The sequence below is a fragment of the Nilaparvata lugens genome, chromosome 3, assembly GCF_014356525.2.
Source record: "Nilaparvata lugens isolate BPH chromosome 3, ASM1435652v1, whole genome shotgun sequence".
NCBI lineage: Eukaryota > Metazoa > Arthropoda > Insecta > Hemiptera > Delphacidae > Nilaparvata > Nilaparvata lugens.
In genome coordinates, this window is record NC_052506.1 from 57965880 (window position 1) to 57987886 (window position 22007).

General features: G+C 35.5%; 1 protein-coding gene across 2 annotated transcripts in view; it reads left to right on the top strand.

The window, feature by feature from the left end:
• Positions 1-2233: 2233 nt before the first annotated feature.
• LOC111061068 (protein big brother) overlaps positions 2234-22007 on the top strand; it is a 50304-nt gene continuing 30530 nt past the window's right edge. The window contains exons 1-3 of one of the 2 annotated variants that reach the window (XM_039424139.1): positions 2234-2440; positions 4823-4909; positions 8454-8564. In XM_039424139.1, coding sequence (XP_039280073.1) covers positions 2267-2440; positions 4823-4909; positions 8454-8564 — 372 coding nt within the window. In that variant the 5' untranslated portion in view covers positions 2234-2266. The remainder of the gene's footprint in view (positions 2441-4822; positions 4910-8453; positions 8565-22007) is intronic. The other variant, XM_039424140.1, reaches the window with a different exon arrangement.

A 22007-nucleotide genomic window follows, 5' to 3' on the forward strand; every position in this document is an offset into this window, starting at 1 on the left:
TCATCAAATTTTGACATTCAATAACTTTTATATGTGTCCACCGAATTTGATGATTTTACTTTCCTTGCCCTATTACCATATGTAAGGAAATACCTACTTTCCTTACCTATGGTAATAGGGCAAGGGAATTATTGCTTTCCGAAAAAAATTAAGGTACCCCAATTTATTTACCCCAATTGTGTGTGTGTGTGTGTGTGTGTGTGTGTGTGTGTGTGTGTGTGTGTGTGTGTGTGTGTGTGGGGGGGGGGGTTGTGTGTATGAGTGTATGTGCGTCAGTGTACACTATATGTCATCTCCCAATTAACGGAATGATTTGAAATTTGGAACTTAAAGTCCTTACAATATAAGGATCTGCCACGAACAATTTCGATCAAATGCGATTCAAGATGGCGGCTAAAATGGCGACAATGTTGACGGATCAAATGTTGTCAAAAACAGGGTTTTTTGTGATTTTCTCGAAAACGGCTCCAACGATTTTGATTAAAGTTATACCTGAAATAGTCATCGATAAGTTCTATCAACTGCCACAAGTCCCATATCTGTAAAAATTTCAGGAGCTCCGCCCCATCTATGCAAAGTTTGATTTTAGATTCTCGATTATCAGGCTTCAGATATAATTTAAACAAAAAAATTGAGTGGATAAGATTGAGTATGAGAATCTCTATAATTAATTTTCAGTAAAATTTTCACCTTAAATTGAAAATAAGCTCGAAATTGGAGAAAATGTGATTATCCAATTATTGCAAACTGTTGGCAACTGTTGATTCTATTAAATGATTCACTATGAAGAGATAGCAGACCTCGTATGTCTCCAGCGTTATTGCCCTGTCACCAGCTGGCTCAAATCTTTGAATAGTAGACTTGAGATGCGCGGGAACCCTAGCGTCAGGTGATCAATTTTCATAACGGCAAGGAAAGTTGTGAGTGCGCCACACCAGATTTTTTGTTTAGTTGTGTTTGTTATGTTCAGGAGCAGGTTATGGTCAATCAAATTCATGATCAGACTTCAGGACTCTTTCCTACGGTCCTTCAAAGTTTACATGTAGGCCTAATCCTTATGGAAGATTTGTGAGCTGGCCACACAGGAATAAAAATCAGCTGGTATGATAATTGCGTCATCCAACAGCCGTCGGTAGATCTGTTTTTCAATTTTTTTCTTTCCACTGATTCACAAAATTTCAATTCTAATAATACCGCGGTGCGAACGACGTCTAAACTTGGGTCGTAGAACTCGAAATGCTGTAAATTTAGAATATGCACGGAAAAATCAGCAACAAGGAGATATGCCATTCAATTTCCCAGCAAGCTGCATTCAACTATATCTAAAAATACAAACTGCTGTAAAACTAACTAAGCACATAGGGAGTCCATATTGAAATATAAAATACTGATTGTTGGATAATTTTCATAAAAATATAGTGCATCAGATTAAGCTAAGACTAAGCACACCTGAGGAGGCACGGCTTGGTAATACTAAGTGTTGATCTTATGGAGATTGCCTTATCACTCCGTTCCACGCCATGTCCGATTTAGTGTGTGTGAGTTCTTCCATTCAAACTAATATAAGCAAGAAGCACCTGGTTGCAAAATGCCGCATCGCGCCTCCTAAGGTGTGCATCCAGCTAAAGTTAATCATGAGATGCAAGATGCATTAACTATTTGGCGGTACGAAGTTCGCCGGGCCAGCTAGTGATGAATAATTCTAAAATCTGATTTCAACGGTAATATTGGCGTTCAAAGGAGACTCCTTTTCAATTTGTATTATCCTTAAAATGCAAATTTTCAAAAAACCGTATTCAAGTAACCGTACGTCGACGCGAAATTCAAAAAGGAACATACCTGTCAAATTTCATGAAAATCTATTGCTGCGTTTTGCTGTGAATGCGGAACATAAATATAAACATATGAACATAAAGAGAAATGCAAAACCGTCGAATTGAATCTTAGATCTCACTTCGCTCGGTCAACAAAATTATTATAATTGGAGCGCTGATTATTCTCAAAAATTCACTTGAATTTAATAAGATTTTGATTGACATGCGTCTATCATCATGTAAAGTAGAAGGGTGATGAACAAAATAATGTTGACGGAGCGAGTGGAGGTTTTGAGGAAAACGCGGTGGCGGCTGAAGAGCGGTTGAGCCGATTGGACAGCGTGACCGGCTGGAGGCGCGTGATTGGCTGATGGGCGGTCTGGCTGGTCGGGGGAGGGGATGCCTGTAGTTGGTGTTTGCGGTCGGGGCTCAGTGGCTCAGTTTGCCCCGGGATGTTGTCGATGAATGATCCGAGTGCTCTTGCGGGAATGTTGCCCTTCGACTCAATCGGTCTCTACGAGCAACCTAAACCGCGGTTCATCTTCAAGATGCCGCGAGTTGTTCCCGACCAGAAGGCCAAATTTGAGTCCGATGAACTGTTCAGGAGACTTTCCAGAGAAAGTGAGGTAAATAGAGAAGTTCATTATCATCATATTCCCTTCAATGTGTTCTTTTATTCTTATCAACATTGAAATATTAATCATGATAGCGATTTCTTGTATTGATTTCATCATATGGATTCCATATTGTATTCTTATGAATATATTAGATTTATTGACTCCTGGTTTCCAGCAAAATATTGATCCTGTCCATATATAAGCGAGACTGAAAACAGTGTCGATAAACACAAGTCTCATGAACCAAACGTTTAGTTGATGAATCTAAAGATCTAAAGAATCCAGAAGACCCAACAATTATTCAGGGATATGCACTTAGAGTGCTTTAAGATTTAAGAGCCACCATCACTATCAATCCAAGGATAAGTATTGTGTTGTGGAGATACAAGTGTCATGTAAAAGCCCGGGATATTGCATTATTCACAACACGTCTATTGTTGCATAATATAGTATTTTATGCACTATATAATATAGTGGGCAAGTTGGGGTGCATTCAATTTATCAATAGATTTGATAAGGATAGATAGATCCTTCTATGATTTGATAGATTTTATATCAATGGGAAATGGAAAGGACTCAGAGAGTAGATTATGTGTATTACATATTATTATCCATTCATTGTAAAAATATTTGTTTTGATTGATAAGAAATTAATTGAATTGATTTCTTAAGTTGTCAAAAGTGATTAATACATTGATACTTGACAATAAACATTCTTGTCGAATGCTTTTTGACAGTAAATTGTTTAGATTTTGATTGAGCTATATTGCTATTCACAAAGAAAATAACTATGAACTCACACAGAATCTTCTGTCTTCTTTCAGAGTATTCAGATCCATTATTAAGTTTAAATGGATAGGAAATGTACTGGAGGCATCACGTTAATTCGATTAGTTCTGTTTAAAATTTAGTTTCAATCTATACATTACAGTATAAAAAATGTTGTTGAAGTGTGGAACATTGTTTCATATCATGTGTCGTGTAATATGATGTTGAAATGAGAAATGTAGAACATTATATCACACAATGTGTAGTGCAGTTTAAAATTTTAGCAATCATACAAAACAGTAATTTTAAAAGTTTTTCGATGATTATGACTTTAGCAAAAGTACACTTGAGCTGATGAGCACTTTTTATTTTCTAACAGCATTAGACATCATACCTTATTTAGATGTTCCTATGAAAGAGTTTCTTAGATTTTATCACAGCCTCGGGCTCCTTACATACATTAAAACATACAAACTTGAGTCAATCAATCTCACAGCCAAATCAATCAACACAATCTCCAAAATTAGATGTTTTCATGACGGTTTTTGATTATTTTGGATTTCAATTATATATTTTTTTCATTTTGCGACATTATTTGGATTACAGTAACAATGTAACTGCGTTTTCTATAAGGTCGGCAAAATATAAGGGAACGTCCATTCACCTTGAATGAATCACATTGATTTGATTGGTATTCTCAGTGGAACAGTATTCTCTTTGGTTAGCACTGGGCCGAGTAAGAATGCTCACAAGGATCAAGGACAAATGCGCATAACTGGAATTTTGTGAAAAATGCACAGAACTTTCACTAAAAGGTATAGAAAGGGTCTTGATTACCAGAAAATACCACTTAGGTTGCAAAACTGACCGGTAGTGAATCCAGAATACTCAGTAACTCAGTCGACTTTCCATTTCGTTTTCCATATTTGAATTATCTTATTTTTAAAAACAAACTGAAATTGTGAGGGGAATCACAGTCTCATTGCAAAATTGAAAGTTTATTCTAGAATTATTTCACATTTTCGATTTATAATCTCATTCTCCAAAATTCTTTACAAATGATAGGAAATATTGATGAGTTCATTGATACATCTTGATGTCTTGTTTTTATCCTCTATGTTATAACTTCATTCTCAGACTCACAGTTCTCATGCTATTTCCTAAGAATTTTAGGATATCGACTGTATATTGTTTTGATCACTGGTTTCAAGCTGTGCTATCAAATTGCGAACATGGGTGAATGATGATTCACTTCATCATTCAAATCATCAAACACATTGATAGTTGAGAAAACTGCGCCTCTCTCCATGCTGGGAATCCCACTCGCTTACGCTCAGTGATCGCTATACGTTATTTCTTGCTAGCCGCGTGATTCGAATTCATTATAAGCTAACTAGACTTTAAACCTAACTACACTCAATGTAATACGTGACCAACTATGCATACACTTGAAAGCGAAGCGACGATTCCAAGAAAATTACTCATGTCAAACTTTACGATATCAGTTCTCCAGGACAACTGAAAAACATACCAGGTTAGTGTTTCAAATATACTTCATTTTCAAATTATATTTAGAAATCATGTAGCAATTTGATGGATGGATTTTCTTACGTGTTTCCCTAGGTCAGATACACAGGATTTAGAGACAGACCACAAGAAGAACGTCAAGTTCGGTTCCAAAACGGTTGTAGAGAAGGCCACACAGAAATTGTAAGTATAGCAAGCACTCATTATAACATTGTATAAATTACAAGCCTATTGTAAAACAAATGAAGATACACCCATTCAAACAACATAATTCAGAAAGCTTTGGACTGTTCATGGAAGTAACGTTTAATCGCTTCTGCATGAAATAATGCTATTGGTGTATCGGAAAAATCCTTAGGCTTGACATATCTGTTAGCTGTATGGTTGATATAAAATTTGATACTATCCAGTAAATATAGAGATGAAGCACTTACATAACTAAGATGAAATGACTAGAAGTTTTCAGATTCCCAAATAACATTAACTTATGCTGAAATAAGTCCCTTTGGATTTATACGAATGTGAATGTGAAACAGGCCTATTCATTGAATTTACGTTATCATCTCAATTTTCAACGTCAGTTAGTCTATACCAATTATTAAGATAACAAGCATTGAAATTAGTGGTATTTATAGACATGTAACTTCTTCTGTAGGCATCTCATATAACTTGTTGATTATAGTCACTCAAATAAAGTAAAAAAAAAATTATTTTATAACTAGCCGGCTCGCTTCGCTCGGCCGCATTCTTCATTTGAGGTTGCTTCCTCCCGTCAAACAGCCGAATACAGACTTTTAGATTCGATTCAATCACAAGTTGACTGAGACTACGCTAGAAAACGCTGGACAACGCCGATTTTGATCGTATCGCTGGCGAACTTTTGAGGAAGCTCTTTCTACAACAAATTTTTAGACCTTAGCTGAGACTCTGTACCCAATATGAACGTTTCCTATTCATCAGTTCTCGAAATAGTTGATATCAACTATGTAGTTCGGGGTTGGAAAAAATGTCATTTTCAAAATGAATGTCATTTAAAGTCATCAAGATAATTATGATGATAGGAATTATCCTATTTCAGTCTAGTTCTTTAAAACAAATAATATACAGAACTCACAAAACATTCATCTCGCCCTTTCAAGTTCCAATCTACTATCAAGATCTAGAAGAATACTTTAGAAGAACCCTCAAAAGTAGCACCGCCATTACCTAAACAGAAGTAGTGTATCGCAAGTAAAGCTAGTTCAAGTTCAGTCATCCCTGAAAACCCCATTGGCGGATTCTTGAGGCTCTCTCTACACAATCTCTCCAGACTCTCGCTGAACCTCTGTTCTATGCTCCCACAGCTCTAAACGTTTTCTTTTCATTCTTCCTCAAAGAAACTGAAAAACGAAAAAGCGCTAGAAAAACGCTGATTTAGGAAGAAGTATGTTTGGTGTCATTTCCAAGCACTCTCGATAAAATTTGTGCACTTTAGTTGAACCAATGTACCAAATTTCATCCTTTAATGTCAATAACTTCTCAGAAAAAGCAGAAACCGCTGATTATGGGCGTATCTTCAGGAAAACTTTCAAGCACATCCAACAAAACATTTGCAGAGCTTAGCAGAAAAATTGTACTAAATTTAAACATTTTCTGTTCATTTGATATAACTGAAAAAATGCGAATGAACGCTGGAAAAACGCCGATTTTGAGGGCATAGGCTATATCTTTGGCGGTTTTATACGTCCTTAACAACACCTTGAAACAGGAGAAATGTGGAGAACTCAACAAACATCCATCCAAATCTAACCCTCTTAAGTATTTTTTCACTTGAGAATTATAGAAGAATGCATTGAAAACTCAATAAGTGATAAGAAAAGACCCACATAATTTAGCACTAACATTACTTGAGCTAAAACCGTCAGTGTATATACTTTCAAGTTCATTTGTTCCTGAAGACCCTGGAAGAACTTAAAGCCCAAAAAATATTAGATGAACCTGTGCACCAAATTTGAACAATAATTTGTGACAAATTATAATCAAAAAGCCGAAAAATTTAGAAAACGCAAATTTTGAGCGTATATTCGGCGAAATTTTGAAGTCCTCTCATCAAAAAATATTTAGACCGTGGCTGAACCTCTGTACCAAATTTGAACGTTTTCTGTCAATGAAAAAGCAAAGAATAAAGCAGATTTAGATTTATGTTTTGACATTATTTTAAAGCCAGTTTAGAACAACATTTGAACACCTTAGATGAACCTGTTTACCAAATATGAACATTTTTTGTAAAATATTTTTTTACAGAGATGAGAAAACGCAGAAAAATACTGTAAACCGCTAATTTTCGGCGTATCTTCGGCGTAATCAAGATGTCCTCTAAAGAAAACAATATCTTCACCCTAGTTGAACTTCTATAACGAATAGGAACATTTTCCCCAAATGTTTTCTGGAAAAAATGTGAAAAAAACACAGCAAAAAACGCTAGGAAAATACAGTAAAACCTCCTATCTTTGGCATAATTATGAAATCCTCTGAAAGACACAATGTCCACACCCTTGCTGAACTTCTGTATTAAATTTGAACATCGTCTGTCAATAAGTTGTTGAGAAGGCCTAGAAAACGCAGGAAAAACGCACAAAAACCGTCGATCTTGAGCGGAACTTGGGCGTTATTTTAAAACCCTTCCAGTACAACATTTTTGTACCTCAGCTGAGCCTGTGTATCGAATAGCTTGAACATTTTTGCCAATAAACTTTAAAAAGCTGAAAAAACGCAGAAAAGCGATGAAAAAATGCAGATTTTGGCGTATCTTTGGAATTTTTCAAAAATTTGTTCTTAGTGCACTTTTAGAAGGCCAAGTGAACCAAGCTGCAAAATTTGAGAGATTTTTAGTTCTGTTGATTATAGTATGTGAATGAATCAGTACCATTTCGCTTTTATATCGATATACACCTCAATAATTTAAAATGTCACGTAAAAACCAAAATCAAAAAAGTGGGATAACACAAACATTTGAAGAATTATTATTTACTTGGTTATGATTCTCTCAACAAATCATAACTTCTCCGAAGTAGCACTATATTTGTTAGTTATATAATATCACAGTAAATAATACTTGAGAGATTCAAATCTATACTCATTGTAACAAATTAGGCCAAGACGTCGTGCCACCTATGATCTTTGATTGCTCATCAGATTAATTCAAATAATGTTCAATTTCATTCATAACTTCCATTGAAGCATAAAAAATGGGCCGAATAATCTTCAAACATAAATACTTCATCAATGTTTAGTACGAGATGCTGAATGTACTTTGTGAGTTAGCATGACGTACCAGTAGACTTGTTATCTTGTGAACTTGTAATCAACTGAATACTTGTTTCCTGAGAATGAAAACCTACACCAGTTCAGCTAGTATCTTCAAATTTTAACAGAGTATCTGAATGGGATACTCTGGTCTCTGATAGTGCCGTTTGCACAGTGCCACTTTGAATGAAATTTCATTTCAAACTAGATTAAATCCATATCAAGTCCCGTTAGTTCTTTTTCATAATGAGGTTCATTCTGAGTTTAAGGCATAAGCTAATTAAATTCAGTTTAAGCTTTTACTGCGCAAACGGCTCTAAATGTTACAAGTACGAAGACGCTATAGATGACTAGATTCTGGTTATTCCTGGAGTAAATGTTTTTATTTTTTTATTTTTTTTAAATTCATATGTCGTTAATAATTTTCTCTCTGTTTTCACAGGCGTTTATAGCGACAGGAACAAATATTCAACTAGTTTTTAGTCCCAGCACGAACGGATACCACATCTCTTCCGCCGCACGAGAATGTGACTTCGATAAAGAACACGGAAAGGTGAGATTGAAATTCATTTTTACGTAGATAATCATCAGTATTGAAATTTCCTGTAGTAGCCTTCCTCTTAATTATGGAATATGACCTTCCTGATTAAATAAATCATTGCGGGTTCAGCAGATAATTTTTCTGAAGGTATTTAGAAACTTATATTATTTTCAGTGTAACTGTCAATTCCAAATACAGTCTTTCAATTGAATACAGTCCACCTCATCCCAGGTTAGTTGAGACGTTTCATTGTGGAAAGGCGGTTACAGTACTCTGTTCTTTTATCAAAGTTTCAGGTTACTCATCAGATGATCAGAACCAATTCTAATTAAATTTTGAAAATGAGAGAAATAAAATTTAGATGGTAGACAAGAGAATTAGATGACAATAAATCCCAATCAGACAATATTTGTATACTCTGATAACGAGATAGAGATTTAGAAGGGTCTGAGTTCCTCACGATCTTAGTTCATCGAGTTATGAAAATTTCGTGAAAAACTGAAACAAGTGGGGGGGGGGGGAAGTGAGCTATGGGTTTCGTGATGGACACTGAAACCGTGATGAAGTGAATATCACTCATCAATTCGATACTTTGTTTTCATTTGTATACTTTTGAAAATGTAAATAAATTAATATAAAGATTATGAGAACAGAATTATGAACCAATGTAAAGACATAGAATCCACTTCAGTTTCTCGATCAGCAGGCTAGGTACTCAACTCAAAAACAAGAGTATGAGAATACATGATAATGATATTGATACAAAATTGATTCCAGAAAAAGCTTGTTTTTTCAAACGTTTGATCAGATTCGAGATAGAATTCAAAATATTGCGAATTTAAATTCAATAAAATTCATTAATGTTTCAGTGTAGGCCTACTAAAACAAAAATTACTCACTTCAATATATTTTCCGAAATTTTGAATCCATGAACTCAATTTATTAAAGTAGTCTTTTATTATGAACATACTTGATGATTATTTCTACTAAAAAATCTATTTGACTTGAACCACAGACAACAGACTGTTTGTGCTGTTTGTGCGAACACTATCTTGGTCTGGTCTTGTAGTGTGTAGCGCTGTCTTCAGACGGCAGACGGTCTATAGTAGCTCATCGGAAACTTGAATTGCCGAAAAATGAAGATAGAGGAATTGTGATTTCAGATTCGGATTCAGCGCCCTCAAATTAATAAAATGCTTCGCAAGTACTCAAAAATAATCAAAATTTAGGATTCTTTTCGATTGCATATAATAATCATTAAATCACTATAAGGCTAGCAGATTTCTTGTTTTACTACAAGTTATAGAAGTAATCAATATTAGCCTATGCCTTTACAATTTATCACTTTTTTCATTAATTTTTTATTCATTAACCGGCAGGGCACCCGTGCTTCGCTACGGGAATTGAAAGGTAGATTATTTTTGAGAGATATTTATAATCCAAATTCAATCAAATCGTTTTAATCGTGTCTCAGATTCACCATGCAATCAAAAGTTGCTTGCTGAATAGAACTGTATTAATAAATCAATTATACAGTTTCGTCACTATCATAGAACATTCTTTCCGGAGAGGTGCTTTCCCTACATGAAAATTTTAACATATATGTCATGGGAGACGGAAAGAAGAATGTACATTATAGGAGCCGAACTACACCTAGCTATAGGCCTATTCCAAGCTACATTCAAATACATTTCTATAATACTAGTTACCCAGGAATCTTATTTTAGATGAAAGAAGGATCCTCTTATTGATTCTCGTGATATTTAGTCTGGATTAGGAGTTAACAGAGTCATGTGCAACTGGGTGTAAGCCTCTAAAGGCCATAGCTGCGTCCAAACAAAGAGCAACAGGGGAACCAATTCAGCAAAAGCTGGAGAAATAGTCACATTTCTATAAATAATGATAGTATTCACATAATATAACAGCTGGGATAAAATGCAAAAATGCCATAAATAATATTGGAACAGGAGTGATCATAAATATATAATGTTCTTCATCTGATCTAATGTGAATAAATTATTATAGTACATTTCACATCAATGTTTCAGCATTGTTTGAATGTGGATCATTGATGCTATTGATAGCATGCTACTGACAGTTTGAAGTGGAAATCAAAAAGTCATGCATATTCTCCATTATTTTTGTCGAAAGCTACCTTCTATTTTCTTTGGTGAAGCAATTAATTTTTGAGGATAATTGATTCAGAAAAAAAAGCGCCTTACTTCTATAAAAGATAGAAGAAAAGATAAAGATAGAAGATAGTAGAAAAGATATTTCTACATTCAGGAAAGCAAGAAAAGCTATTTGGTCGTTTCAATAAACCATTCTTTTGTTTTCCCAAGTAAATTTTGACCGAATTTCCTCATTCTTTACACACAGATTCTGCCACAGACACTTCTGAAGTTTTAAAAAGATCCTCCATATATATCATACTGAATAATCCAAATTTCATCGAAATTGTTGAAGCATTTTCCGAGATCTGTCGAATAAACAAACACAAGTAGTATTGATAGAATCGGATCAATTGATAAGAGCAACTCCCGTAATAAAATTTTGTTTCATGAAACATTGAGAATTAATAAAAATGATCTATACCCTCAAGAATGACTCCGATTGAAGCAGTAGTGCCCAATCAAGTTTTTGCACAATAAATCTATTTCAAGTTCTTTAGCTTCTACCTAATGAAGTGACAGAACTCAAATCTTGTTTAGGTATTCTACTTCATGCTTGTCTGGTCTGAGGTCTGGTCTTGGAGTGTGTAGAGCTGTCCCAAACGGTTTGCCGTTTGCCAAACGGTCTTGGTCTGAGGTCTGGTCTAGAAGTGTGTAGGGGGCTTCAGCAGACCGGCAGACGGTCTGAAAATCATTAATCGGTCTGAAGACAGCCCTACACACTTCCAGACCAGACCAAAGGCTCAGACTGTTTGTGGTCTGGTCTGGAAGTGTGTAGGCGGCTTAAAGCAATGTTACAATCTTTTCAAAAGTATGGTTCCTACTTAATTAATGAGCTTCAAATCACTGATTAGGCCTACTGGTAACTTAATTTGAGGCTGCAATCATAATATTTCGTACATTTGTGTTCTATATTTTATGTATGACTTTTCAATTTCTATAACGGCCGGTACTAATATTTAATTGAATGCTTCTTGTTATGGCCTAGTTGAAGAAGCAGCGAATCACAGCTACTCGTTGTAGGCTTGACTTGAGAGTGATACGCCATTAGCATAATTGCTGTGCTAACTGATGCAACGCTGGCGACTGGCGTCGCATGTCGCATCAACCCCACTGGCGTTGCATGAGCCCTCTTATTTTTGAATATTGTGATAAAAGGGCATGAATGAGTAATATGCTGCTGGGGCTGGAGAAACGGGCAAGGGGCAGGGGTTGGTCGCGCAATGAAACAGAATATTGAAAGGGTAGCGAATGAATCGAAATGGCGGAAGCGGAGCAAAATGGCGGCCGTTTTTGTCGCCCCTTTCGATTGGGGCGCGAATTGGGGAGTGAAGCTCTCTGGAGTCCCTGGCCCTAGCCCTTGAGAGCTAGCGACAATAGCTGCTTGTTCAAAACTCAACTTTTATATTTATATTATGGAAAAGTATCAATTTCGACAAGGGTGACATCTTTCTTCTCCGCCTATAATATATAACAACGGCTCGACAGCTGCTGTCTTCCAGTGTTCACTCTCCTTTTCATACTCTCTGTCGCCGTTGACAGCCAAATATAGCAACAAGCTCACTTCCCTTATTCCATTAATAGCCCCTCCCTCCCTACACCCCTCACCATACCATAGTATTAAGACATCCCCTTCAAATAATACTCATGTGCTGGTCCAACTCCCCCTCCCCCCCATGCTTTCAAAAAACATCTCTCATGTTCTTCCTCTCATCTCTTGAACAACGCTTATAACGGAAATAAGCCAATCAAAACAGTTTTAGTCGGGATTAAACCCTTCATAGTAGACTCAGCCACTCCCATGGTAAACATACAAACATGTCACGGCTATTTCAAGTTCTTTGTTAGGCTTAGAGCCTACAACATTGTTACACTATACACTGTACGTTACTGATGAATGGGTTTCAAGATGAGAATAATACAGAGTTGTTGTCAAAATATCGAGTTTTGTATGTAAGTGAAGGAAAAAATATTTTTTCTTCTAATTATCAAATATAGCAACAAGCTTACATCGCTTATCTCATTGGAAATGAAAATACATTTTTAGTTTCGAAGTTTAGAATTTGAATAGGCTACCTCATGGAATCTCGTTGATGGAATCTAGGATCCACCAGTGGTGGATTGAGTAGAGTGTGCCTAACAGGATCAGGAGCTGAACTCAGATGCCACTTGCATATTAAAGTTAAATTTTATTAAAAAGTATCATTATATAATGATATAATGATAGACGAAATTGGATATTCAAGCCCTCTTGATCCGCCACTGACCTAAACTGAAAAAATAACAATAATAATTGTTGCTCCTCGGGACAGATATAGCAGAAGGAACCAACTAAAGCTATAGAAGATTTGTCTTTTAGCAAAATGTTGGAAACAACTGATAAACGAAACATGACCACTGGATATTAAATAGAATATTTCTTCATGAGTGAAAAGAGACAAGCATGTATGACAGAAAATTGAGAGTACGGAAGTCATTTAAACTTATTGATCCGTGATACTGATAGCGTGATTCTTATCTATATTTTTTACTTAGAATCATCGTAGTATTCTCCACTCACATGAATGTTTTATTTATTTATTAATCATTCAGAATCACTCAACTTTCAAAAGAGTACCACAGGCTTACGCCAAAACAGTTCCAATTCTAATTTATACAACAGTTCAAATGTAGCTAGGTTATGTGCCACTTCAACATTTTTCAATAAACACTCCAATTAACAATTCAAAACACATAAGAATCATTTTCAAATTTGAAAAATACTTCTAATATGAATTAAATCAATAATAAAAATAGCACAAGAAATTGGAAAATAAAAGCGTTTAAAGTTTATTTTCATTTATATTTTCCATAATTTCATTAACAATAGTGTAGACAATAAGATTGTTCAACTATGTTTTTGCTTATTGTTGAATTTGAATTACAAATGATGCTATTTATGAGGATTGAATGGACAAGGAATTATCTCCCAACTATTTTCAAGCCAAGGTGATACCCATATGAAGTTGTTGTTGGTGTAGAATGGAAGATTAGCAACAATATTGTCGGTGTCTCGCAGTCTCGGTGGGAGGTCGTGCCGTCGTGGTTGTGGCTGGTGTTTTGCGTGGTCGCGTGTTCACCTCATTTGAGTCGCACAATGATCGGCTCTGAGCTCTGAGCTCAGCTCTGAAGCACTCTTCACTCTGGTTGTTGAGCGGGCACTTGTCATCGAGAAGCCCTGTTCAATAGCCAACAGCCAACTACATGCTGATGTAGAGCTCTCAACAAGATCCGAGGCCTAACAAGTTCTAACGAGATGTAACAGAAAGAAATGGGAGGTGAGCTCGAATGAACATAGTTTCAGAGGAAGAGTGAACATGTTTAGTGTGATATTAGGTACGTTAGTAGGTAGTATGTTGGTACGTTAGTTAGTTGGATGATTGTTTTCATAATCATAATCCAAAATGATTTAATGAGAATTGATAGAATCTTTCACTCATCGGTTACACTGGTTTGAAATCGAATCATAAAATCTAAAGTCTAAATATAAAATATCAAAATATATAAAATGTCTGAAGTAAGTGATCGATTGTTTTGTCTGGAAAACTCACCTCATAAGAATCTATCAACTCTATATCCAATGCAGCTTGAGTGGAGTCGATAATTTCGTGCATTACTATCAAATGATAATGATTGATTTAATTATGAGTTATTGATATTATTACTCATTCAAAAGTTCAAAAGATGAGCTTTTGTTGATATTTCGCAGTTTTTAAAATTGTATAAATTTATATGAAGACTTTCGTCACGATGAACAGAATAGATGACAGAATGAGAGCTCTGAAAATTCAATGAATACCAACATCTAAAAAATGTTCCGGTAGAGGTAGAATTGCTATTTTTTTAATTAAGAACGTATCATTTATATCCGTGATACTTTGTGATTGTGACTAAATTTCCAGAGATTACAAATTTGTGTATTTGATGTAATATAGACTAAATATTATAAGTGAATACATGAGTTTAAATTGCCAAATTAAGTTGAGAGGAAGTTTCTATTTTTCACAATAATGAAAGAGGATGTGCAGTTGCGACGTGCTTGCGCAGTTCGTTGTTTTCAGAGTGCTGCTGGAGCTGTGATATTCGAATATGTGCATGAAGTTAATTCTAATTCCCAATAGAACTGTGTTATCTTATCTGCATGATTCGTCGTTAGTGGAAACGGAAATAAAATGTTTGATTGTTCATTTTCTAATTAGTAATGAGAGAAATATTGGGTGAGAGTTTTGAGATTTTCAAGATAACGCAAGATCGTGCATTACCGGAAAACGCTATCAAACGTCTCTTCCGTTGATAACGTTTTGAAACAATGACTCTTCAAGAACTCACTTCCAGTTAAAACGATGAACTTATGAGTTCCAGACAATAATGTAGGCCTACTGTTGTAGCCTAGTATTGAACTGTTCTAATAATTTGAATAGGGTCAAAAATATGCAACATATTAGATAGTAAAAGCAAAGATTTGGAAATTCACTCACTTCCAGAAGGCTTTTGCTTGCATTGTTCGCATTCATTGATTGAAATTATATGCTTATTACAAAATAAACTCTCAAAGCCAGCAACCAGGAGAATAAAAAAGGCCAATTTCGAATCCAAGTGATAATAAGGAATGAGTATCACTAATTGCAAAATATTGGAGTAATATTGATCTATGGTTTTTTCAATTTCTAGTACTCTGCTATAGTGAGGTCCAAGTTATAATGACAGTATTTGATTAACAAAAGCGTTGATATCCTTGACTATAATTCAATAAAGCAGATAGAGCTATCCTTTTCTAGCTCTGCTACGTTGCCAGATCGTTTTTTTACAATATAGAAAAATGATTGATTAACATCATATTTAATAACAATTATGAAAATTCATTATTTAATAAGTATGATATACTTTCTTGACGGATAAAAATTGATTATTTTAAACAAGAATGAACAGTCAATATTTCATCAGATATACCGGTATCAGTCATCCTCTACAGAAGGCAGTGGCAAGGCAGAGAATCGGCAACGCTGTTCTCTTGAATTTCTCCACTGCCATTATAACGTGGGCCTCACTATAGTAGTAATGTACGTTTAGTACTTGAAGATCAAGCAGGGGAGAATTTCTCAATCTTAAAGAAAAACAATCCTGGAATGGTAGCTCCTTGAAAGGAAAAGGAAAGAAGCAAAACAAATTTCAATTTATAAATACATTTTATACTTATATCAAGGCTGATATTCCATCTGATCATTAGGTTTCTCTGTATACTATCAAAGAAAAGCATTTTAAAAATGATATTGAACTTGAGGTAAATGAATATTTGATGATATTTGAACAGAGTAGAGTTCGATAAGATGAAAAACATAATGAAGTCTCAAGTCTTCACTCAAATGTGTGACTTGCCTAAACATTTGAGTCTATAGTGGGTAACATGTTGACAACATTCATTTATCATGGAATTAATCGATAACCTTGATTCACCTAAAATTGCTCAAGACTCTACTGTTACCATATTGTTGGATTATAAACATCACTGTAAGACTATAGTCACCAGTATAAGCAGTAGCCAACCACACCATCTACAAAACCAATGATGATATTACTATTCGTCGAAGGAATATTATTAGAGTTGATGTTAGCTGGTGAGATGAGGACAAATAGATGAGATGTTGAGTTGAGCTCTGTCCATGTAGTCTACAAACCAAAGAACAAGGCTTTGACAAGAACAAGAGCGTGGAGTGTGTACGTTTGGAAATACTTGAAGGGATGTTTGAATGCGAAGAGTGGAAGAGAGTTGTTCCGTATTTTTGAGCGAGTGGGACTCATTGTTTGCACGTCAATTAGCGACGCCACCCTGCAACGTCGCGATACCGCCTTGCAAAAACGTCGCTTTGTGCCCTGAAACAAAAGGTCGCTCACCCATCTACCATCGGATGGAGGCCGTGGGAGGATCGTGAGCATTGTTTGTTTGTTTGTACTTGAAATGGGTAATGGGCATTGCTCTAATTATTAGTATGATGTGTCCATTCAATATCTCAAAGCTGTTCCAAGAATATCAACCTTTGCAAATGCGTGAAATATTGCTACTGTTTCTGTAGTAAGTTCAGATCAAGAATTATCAATTTTCCAGTTATAAATACAAAATTCTAATGTAATCTGCAGTAATTAAAATCAGTAGTGAACTGCAATGTGATCTGTCAGATACTTCATACAATTGTCATAAAAAATTTTATTATCACTCTTATTTGCTATTCAACACCCAGAATGCAAGACGCTGAGTGAGGTAATAATACAGTACATTCATTTACTAGACCAAAAATAATATTGTTTAATGTTTTCGTTCACCAGCTATGAATTATTTTTAGAAAATTACGATCTTTTCGCGATACCAATATTTTTCAAACGTGAGTTTCTTCATTGGATAAACTTCCATTTCATTCACTTGTAATCGAAAACTCTAAATTTTATTATTATTGTTATCATTAAATGATTATTGTTGTTGTTGAACATAAGAAGATAGTTAGTATGACACCCATGAACCAGCTGTTGAGAAGAACGGAATAAGACAGCTCGGAGGAGGTCGACTGGTCAGCGCAGAGTGAAATGTATCATTTCGCTCCACCGGATTTCCTTCTGCAATTTTTCATGGTTCCAGTCCAGCTGCGATCACCCAACTTTATTTCTTTCTCACTCTTCGTCCATTTTTAGCGTATTTCTTCTTTGGCCTTCTTAATTTTTTCTCTCCCCATCTGCTTCACATCTACCTTCCGGGTCTGGCAAACCGTATCCTACACCCTGTCAATCACATACTAGTAGTTCTGCGAACAGTAGACCTCGCTCATGAATACAACTTTCAATCTAATGAGATGGGCCAGTACAGTGAGTACAGTATATTGTGAAGATTTAGCCATGTCATCTATTATTTTCTCCATTGGAAGTGCTAGAGACACTGTTTCCAGGGTCTCTGGAAATTTTCCCCCGTAAAATTGATACTCTGACAGTAACGAAGAATTAGGTGCTCCTAGCTTTTCTTGTGTCAAAGGAAAAAAACTAGCTATTCCGATTGAAATCTTTACTACTATTATTGTAGATGTGGATGTTCTGTTTCTCCTAATAGCATATGGAGTTTTATTTCGTTCCTTTGTACTGATTTTTTGATTATTTTTAATAAAGCATTCATTTTTGAAAACTTCTAAAAGTACATGACAGGAGAATGATGCCTAGAACATTATAATGGAATCTACTCCAACCTAACGAATATTGAGTGATCTGATGAAATCAATGTCTATCCTTCGATAGTAATATATGACAGAAATTCATTTTTGTATTTACTCATTGTCGTGAGACCAAAAACATAGTGACGTTAACGGTGATAGTGACGTTAATAGAGGTTGACAAGTTAGTTCAATAGGAGTTAAGACAATTGGCAATGAAGACTGGAGAGTGCATAATAAACTGCATTGAATCTGCATGTCACTAAGAGATCACTGCAACCAATGTGCAAGGCGTAGAATTCGCCAAATAATGCAAATTCGTTGACAATCGCTAGTACGGAAGGGTGGAGTGTCACAGCTAGAGCGAGGGTGGTCTGACGCAGTGAATCACCGAATGCAGCTCAGTAATAAAATAATGAGCAGGCAACTTCAGTAATTAATGTTCACCGGTGGGGGGGGAGACGAAAGACAAAGGCCTCACACACAGCTGAGGCGCCGATCTATCTGTCACTGCTGTCAGATTGCCTGTCAAATGCCACACCACGCTCCACGGGGTCATGGTGGGGAACCAGTGTAGGGACAGCTGATTTCGATTTCAGTCAATCTGTGCCGTTCAGTTGTTTTGATGCTATGCACAATAAGGGATAAGCTCCTTTTTAACTCTGGATGTTCTCTTTATATGAACATGAGAAATCACTGTTATTTAATGATAAGCTTTTGTCTTGAATTGATGATATCATTAAATAATAGTAGAGTTTTCAACTAATGATTTAAGTTTTTTCAGATTCTTCCTATCGATTGCATTATACGCATTTGTTTAATTGAAGGTAATGGTCCAAGATTTTATTGATTATCATAATCAAGAACAATGAGCTTGCTGTCTTAAAGCCATTTGCATCCTACGTTAAAAAAGTGTTAGAGATTGGAAAAGGTAGGAGTACATGCTGTGTGAATTAGACAAAGCCCAAACACATTAAATTCATAAGTAGATATTTAATTTCATACAAAACTCTAAGAGGAAATTTCATCCATCAGATGATAATGACAAAGCTATACGAGAAAATTTCTTTCAATTCGTCTAGTATCTCATAAAAAATATTTACAAGGCCAAACGTTTACGGTTGGTAATATGGCGGGCTAGTAAATTATCGAGAATTTCATTCCTTGGATTATTCCTATGAATTGCAAATAAGTGGATAACGAAATAATAGTCACTAGTCTAATAACTGCTGTTAGAATTCAATTTTATACTTGGGTTCACAGAAAAGCGATACCATGTCTCAAGCCTGGATCTACTTTCGCAAAAAATTATGGATGAGAAGTTAAGTGGGAAGTTTTTTAATGATGACAGGTCGATGACCAGTAGACCAGATAGCTGCGATGGAATGTATTGACCAGTATCCATGACCTGGTATCGTTGACAGGGGCTGCTCATGATAGGCTCTCTGCTGCTGGTGATCTTGTTTACTTGGCAGGGTGGTCTTGTCGCTTTGCATTAGTGACGCTCTATCTGTCACTCTCTCAGCACTCATCAGTCTCAGCTCCTTGATTCCTTCCAGCATCCATAGATGACCCCGATCAGTCTTCACCGATCAGTGCCCTGCGACTAGAAACAAAATTATGATTTCTGAAAACAAAACGACCAATAATTTTACATGTAAACAAAAAAATTGAATTGTAACAGGAAATCAAAGTTTCTTGTTGATTTCTTCAGATATGGGAATAGCGTAACACCAATCGAAATACCACTTGATTTTAAGGTAACATTTCAATAGAAGGTGTCAATGTTGAATAGAAGGCAAAATACATTCAAATGATTCGTTTAAATTCTAATCTGATCAAAGTTACAGCAGAATTGAAAATACTCTATTGCTCTACTCACAAGAAGATAACTCCTGAAATGGAAAACCAGGATCGAGAATACATTGGTACTTAGTTCAGTAAGTGGGCACCGTTCATGATGTTCATGTGAGTTTTCAAGTGCAACGCCTGAAATACTTTTTTAGATATATCTGAATAGAGAATATCGTTTACAGAAATACTAATTAGTGGGTCATTGAAAACGAGCAGTAACATTGTCTACAGAACTAAGTGATGTCATTCAAATGATACGGAAAGTCACGCACAACTCAGCCAGTGTGTCGGAATATTAGCGTGATCCTTTGATCAATAGCTAGTCTTTTCAAGAGCTTGTCATGACAAATTTAAACTGGGAATATCGGTATTTTTATCTTGAGTTTTTGAGCTTTGGGGACTTTTTCACAACTGGGTTGAAGTGTCAATAAAATGTGTATATGAATTCATGCTTGGAGACCGTAATTCAACTTACTTGGAATCTCATTCCACTGACTGAATTTGCAATTTAATAACCTTTTCAAAGATATCGGATTTTATACTAATTGATCTGGGGAAATACATTCATTCATACCAAAAGTTGATTGATTAATTGCCTTTATTAGGGCGGAGTTAGGCTCCTGTTGAAAAGTTTGAAAAAGAGAGAGAGAGTGAAAAGAGAGATAGAGCGGCAGAGAGTGATTAAGAGAGTGTGTGAGAGGAAGGGAGTGGTGACAGGGAGAGAGTGAGAGAGAAAAATAAGCTAGCAGTGTAGTACACTGGCGAGGTTTGGAGTAGGCTATGGGGTGTGCAGGCTGTTTATATTGAATACTCAACAAAGAGATTGCCTTTGCTCGACGTTTCATCACCCTAGTACATTTTCAGACTTTCATCCCTTCAATTTTAGCGCTTGTCATTTTTTCATTGACAGTTTGCCGCCTAAGGGTAGAAATTACTAGTATTCGACATGTATAAAAGGTCACTTCACTTTCTAGTAAATAAACACTCAAAACATCAGCCAGCTCCAGTCCTTACCTAGTAAATATTCTCAAAAATGTTATCTGTTGATTCGTGTATATTTTTTCACGTTTTATGTAAGTGTATATTTCTTGCAAGAATTTATGAGGGAGATAGGGATGAACGTGATCTCTAACTATCTGTAGGCTATGCGTTGAAAGGACTATTATAGTCAAAGCTGCTCTTTTAACAATATTTTTTCTCTTTAAGTGATACATACTGTATCTCATCTGCGTTATTGTACATCAATATATGATAAAGAATTTGGTTACCGGTTTTGAACTCTATAATAAGATGTCATATGCCCATAGGCCTTACTGGCTAAATGACTTGCAGTTTCCATGACAAAATATGCAAAGTTCAGAAAGGATTACAACCATTATCCAACACCTGTTCATTGACATCATGTTCACCCTCTAGCAACTGCCTAACTTTATAAGTTTGTTATAAATTGATTACATCCCCTGCTTTGCTTAAACTTGTTCAATTTACTGTCAAAATTTCTGTAATTGATTGATAGAAGGTGACTAGTGAAATATTCTAGATCATTAATCACATTGTAATCATGAGGCCCATATGATCATATAGTAAGGGGTTTGAAACATGGATTCAATCGCATGCAATATATTTGAAATTTTTAGATTACTAAGTGATTGAACTGCTATTGCTTTGTGATTACATTTATCATTACATGTCTCTTTCAAGAGTATGAGTAGGAATTTGAATGTTATCATCCTAATATCCATAGAATGTCAACCTCGTATTGTCAAAACAGAATTCATTTTTGAAGGCTGAACTCCAAATTATAAATGGACAGAAATAAATACATAGGTTTAAAATGATATGATTTCAAAAATATATAACTCTGCAGAGAAGAAGAAAAGATCCAAGCGCTATTACCTTCAAATTGAGGAAGTTTCATCCAAATTCCCTTGAATTTTCGGTTGCTCACTTTTATATTTTTCGAGCTTATTATTTATTACACTATGGAGACAAATGGTACATTCCAAAGATATGTTGAGTGATGGCTGCATGCCTCCAAGGACCCCAGACTTCACTAAATGTAATTTTCCTTTAGAGCGTAGGCTATGTAAGATATTTCAGCCACTTCTTAAAGAGTAAGTAAATAATCCAAAATAATAAATTAGTCAAGCTGTTGGTTCAAATTATTGGAAATGGAAGGAGTTTTAGTATAGGGGTTCTTGAAG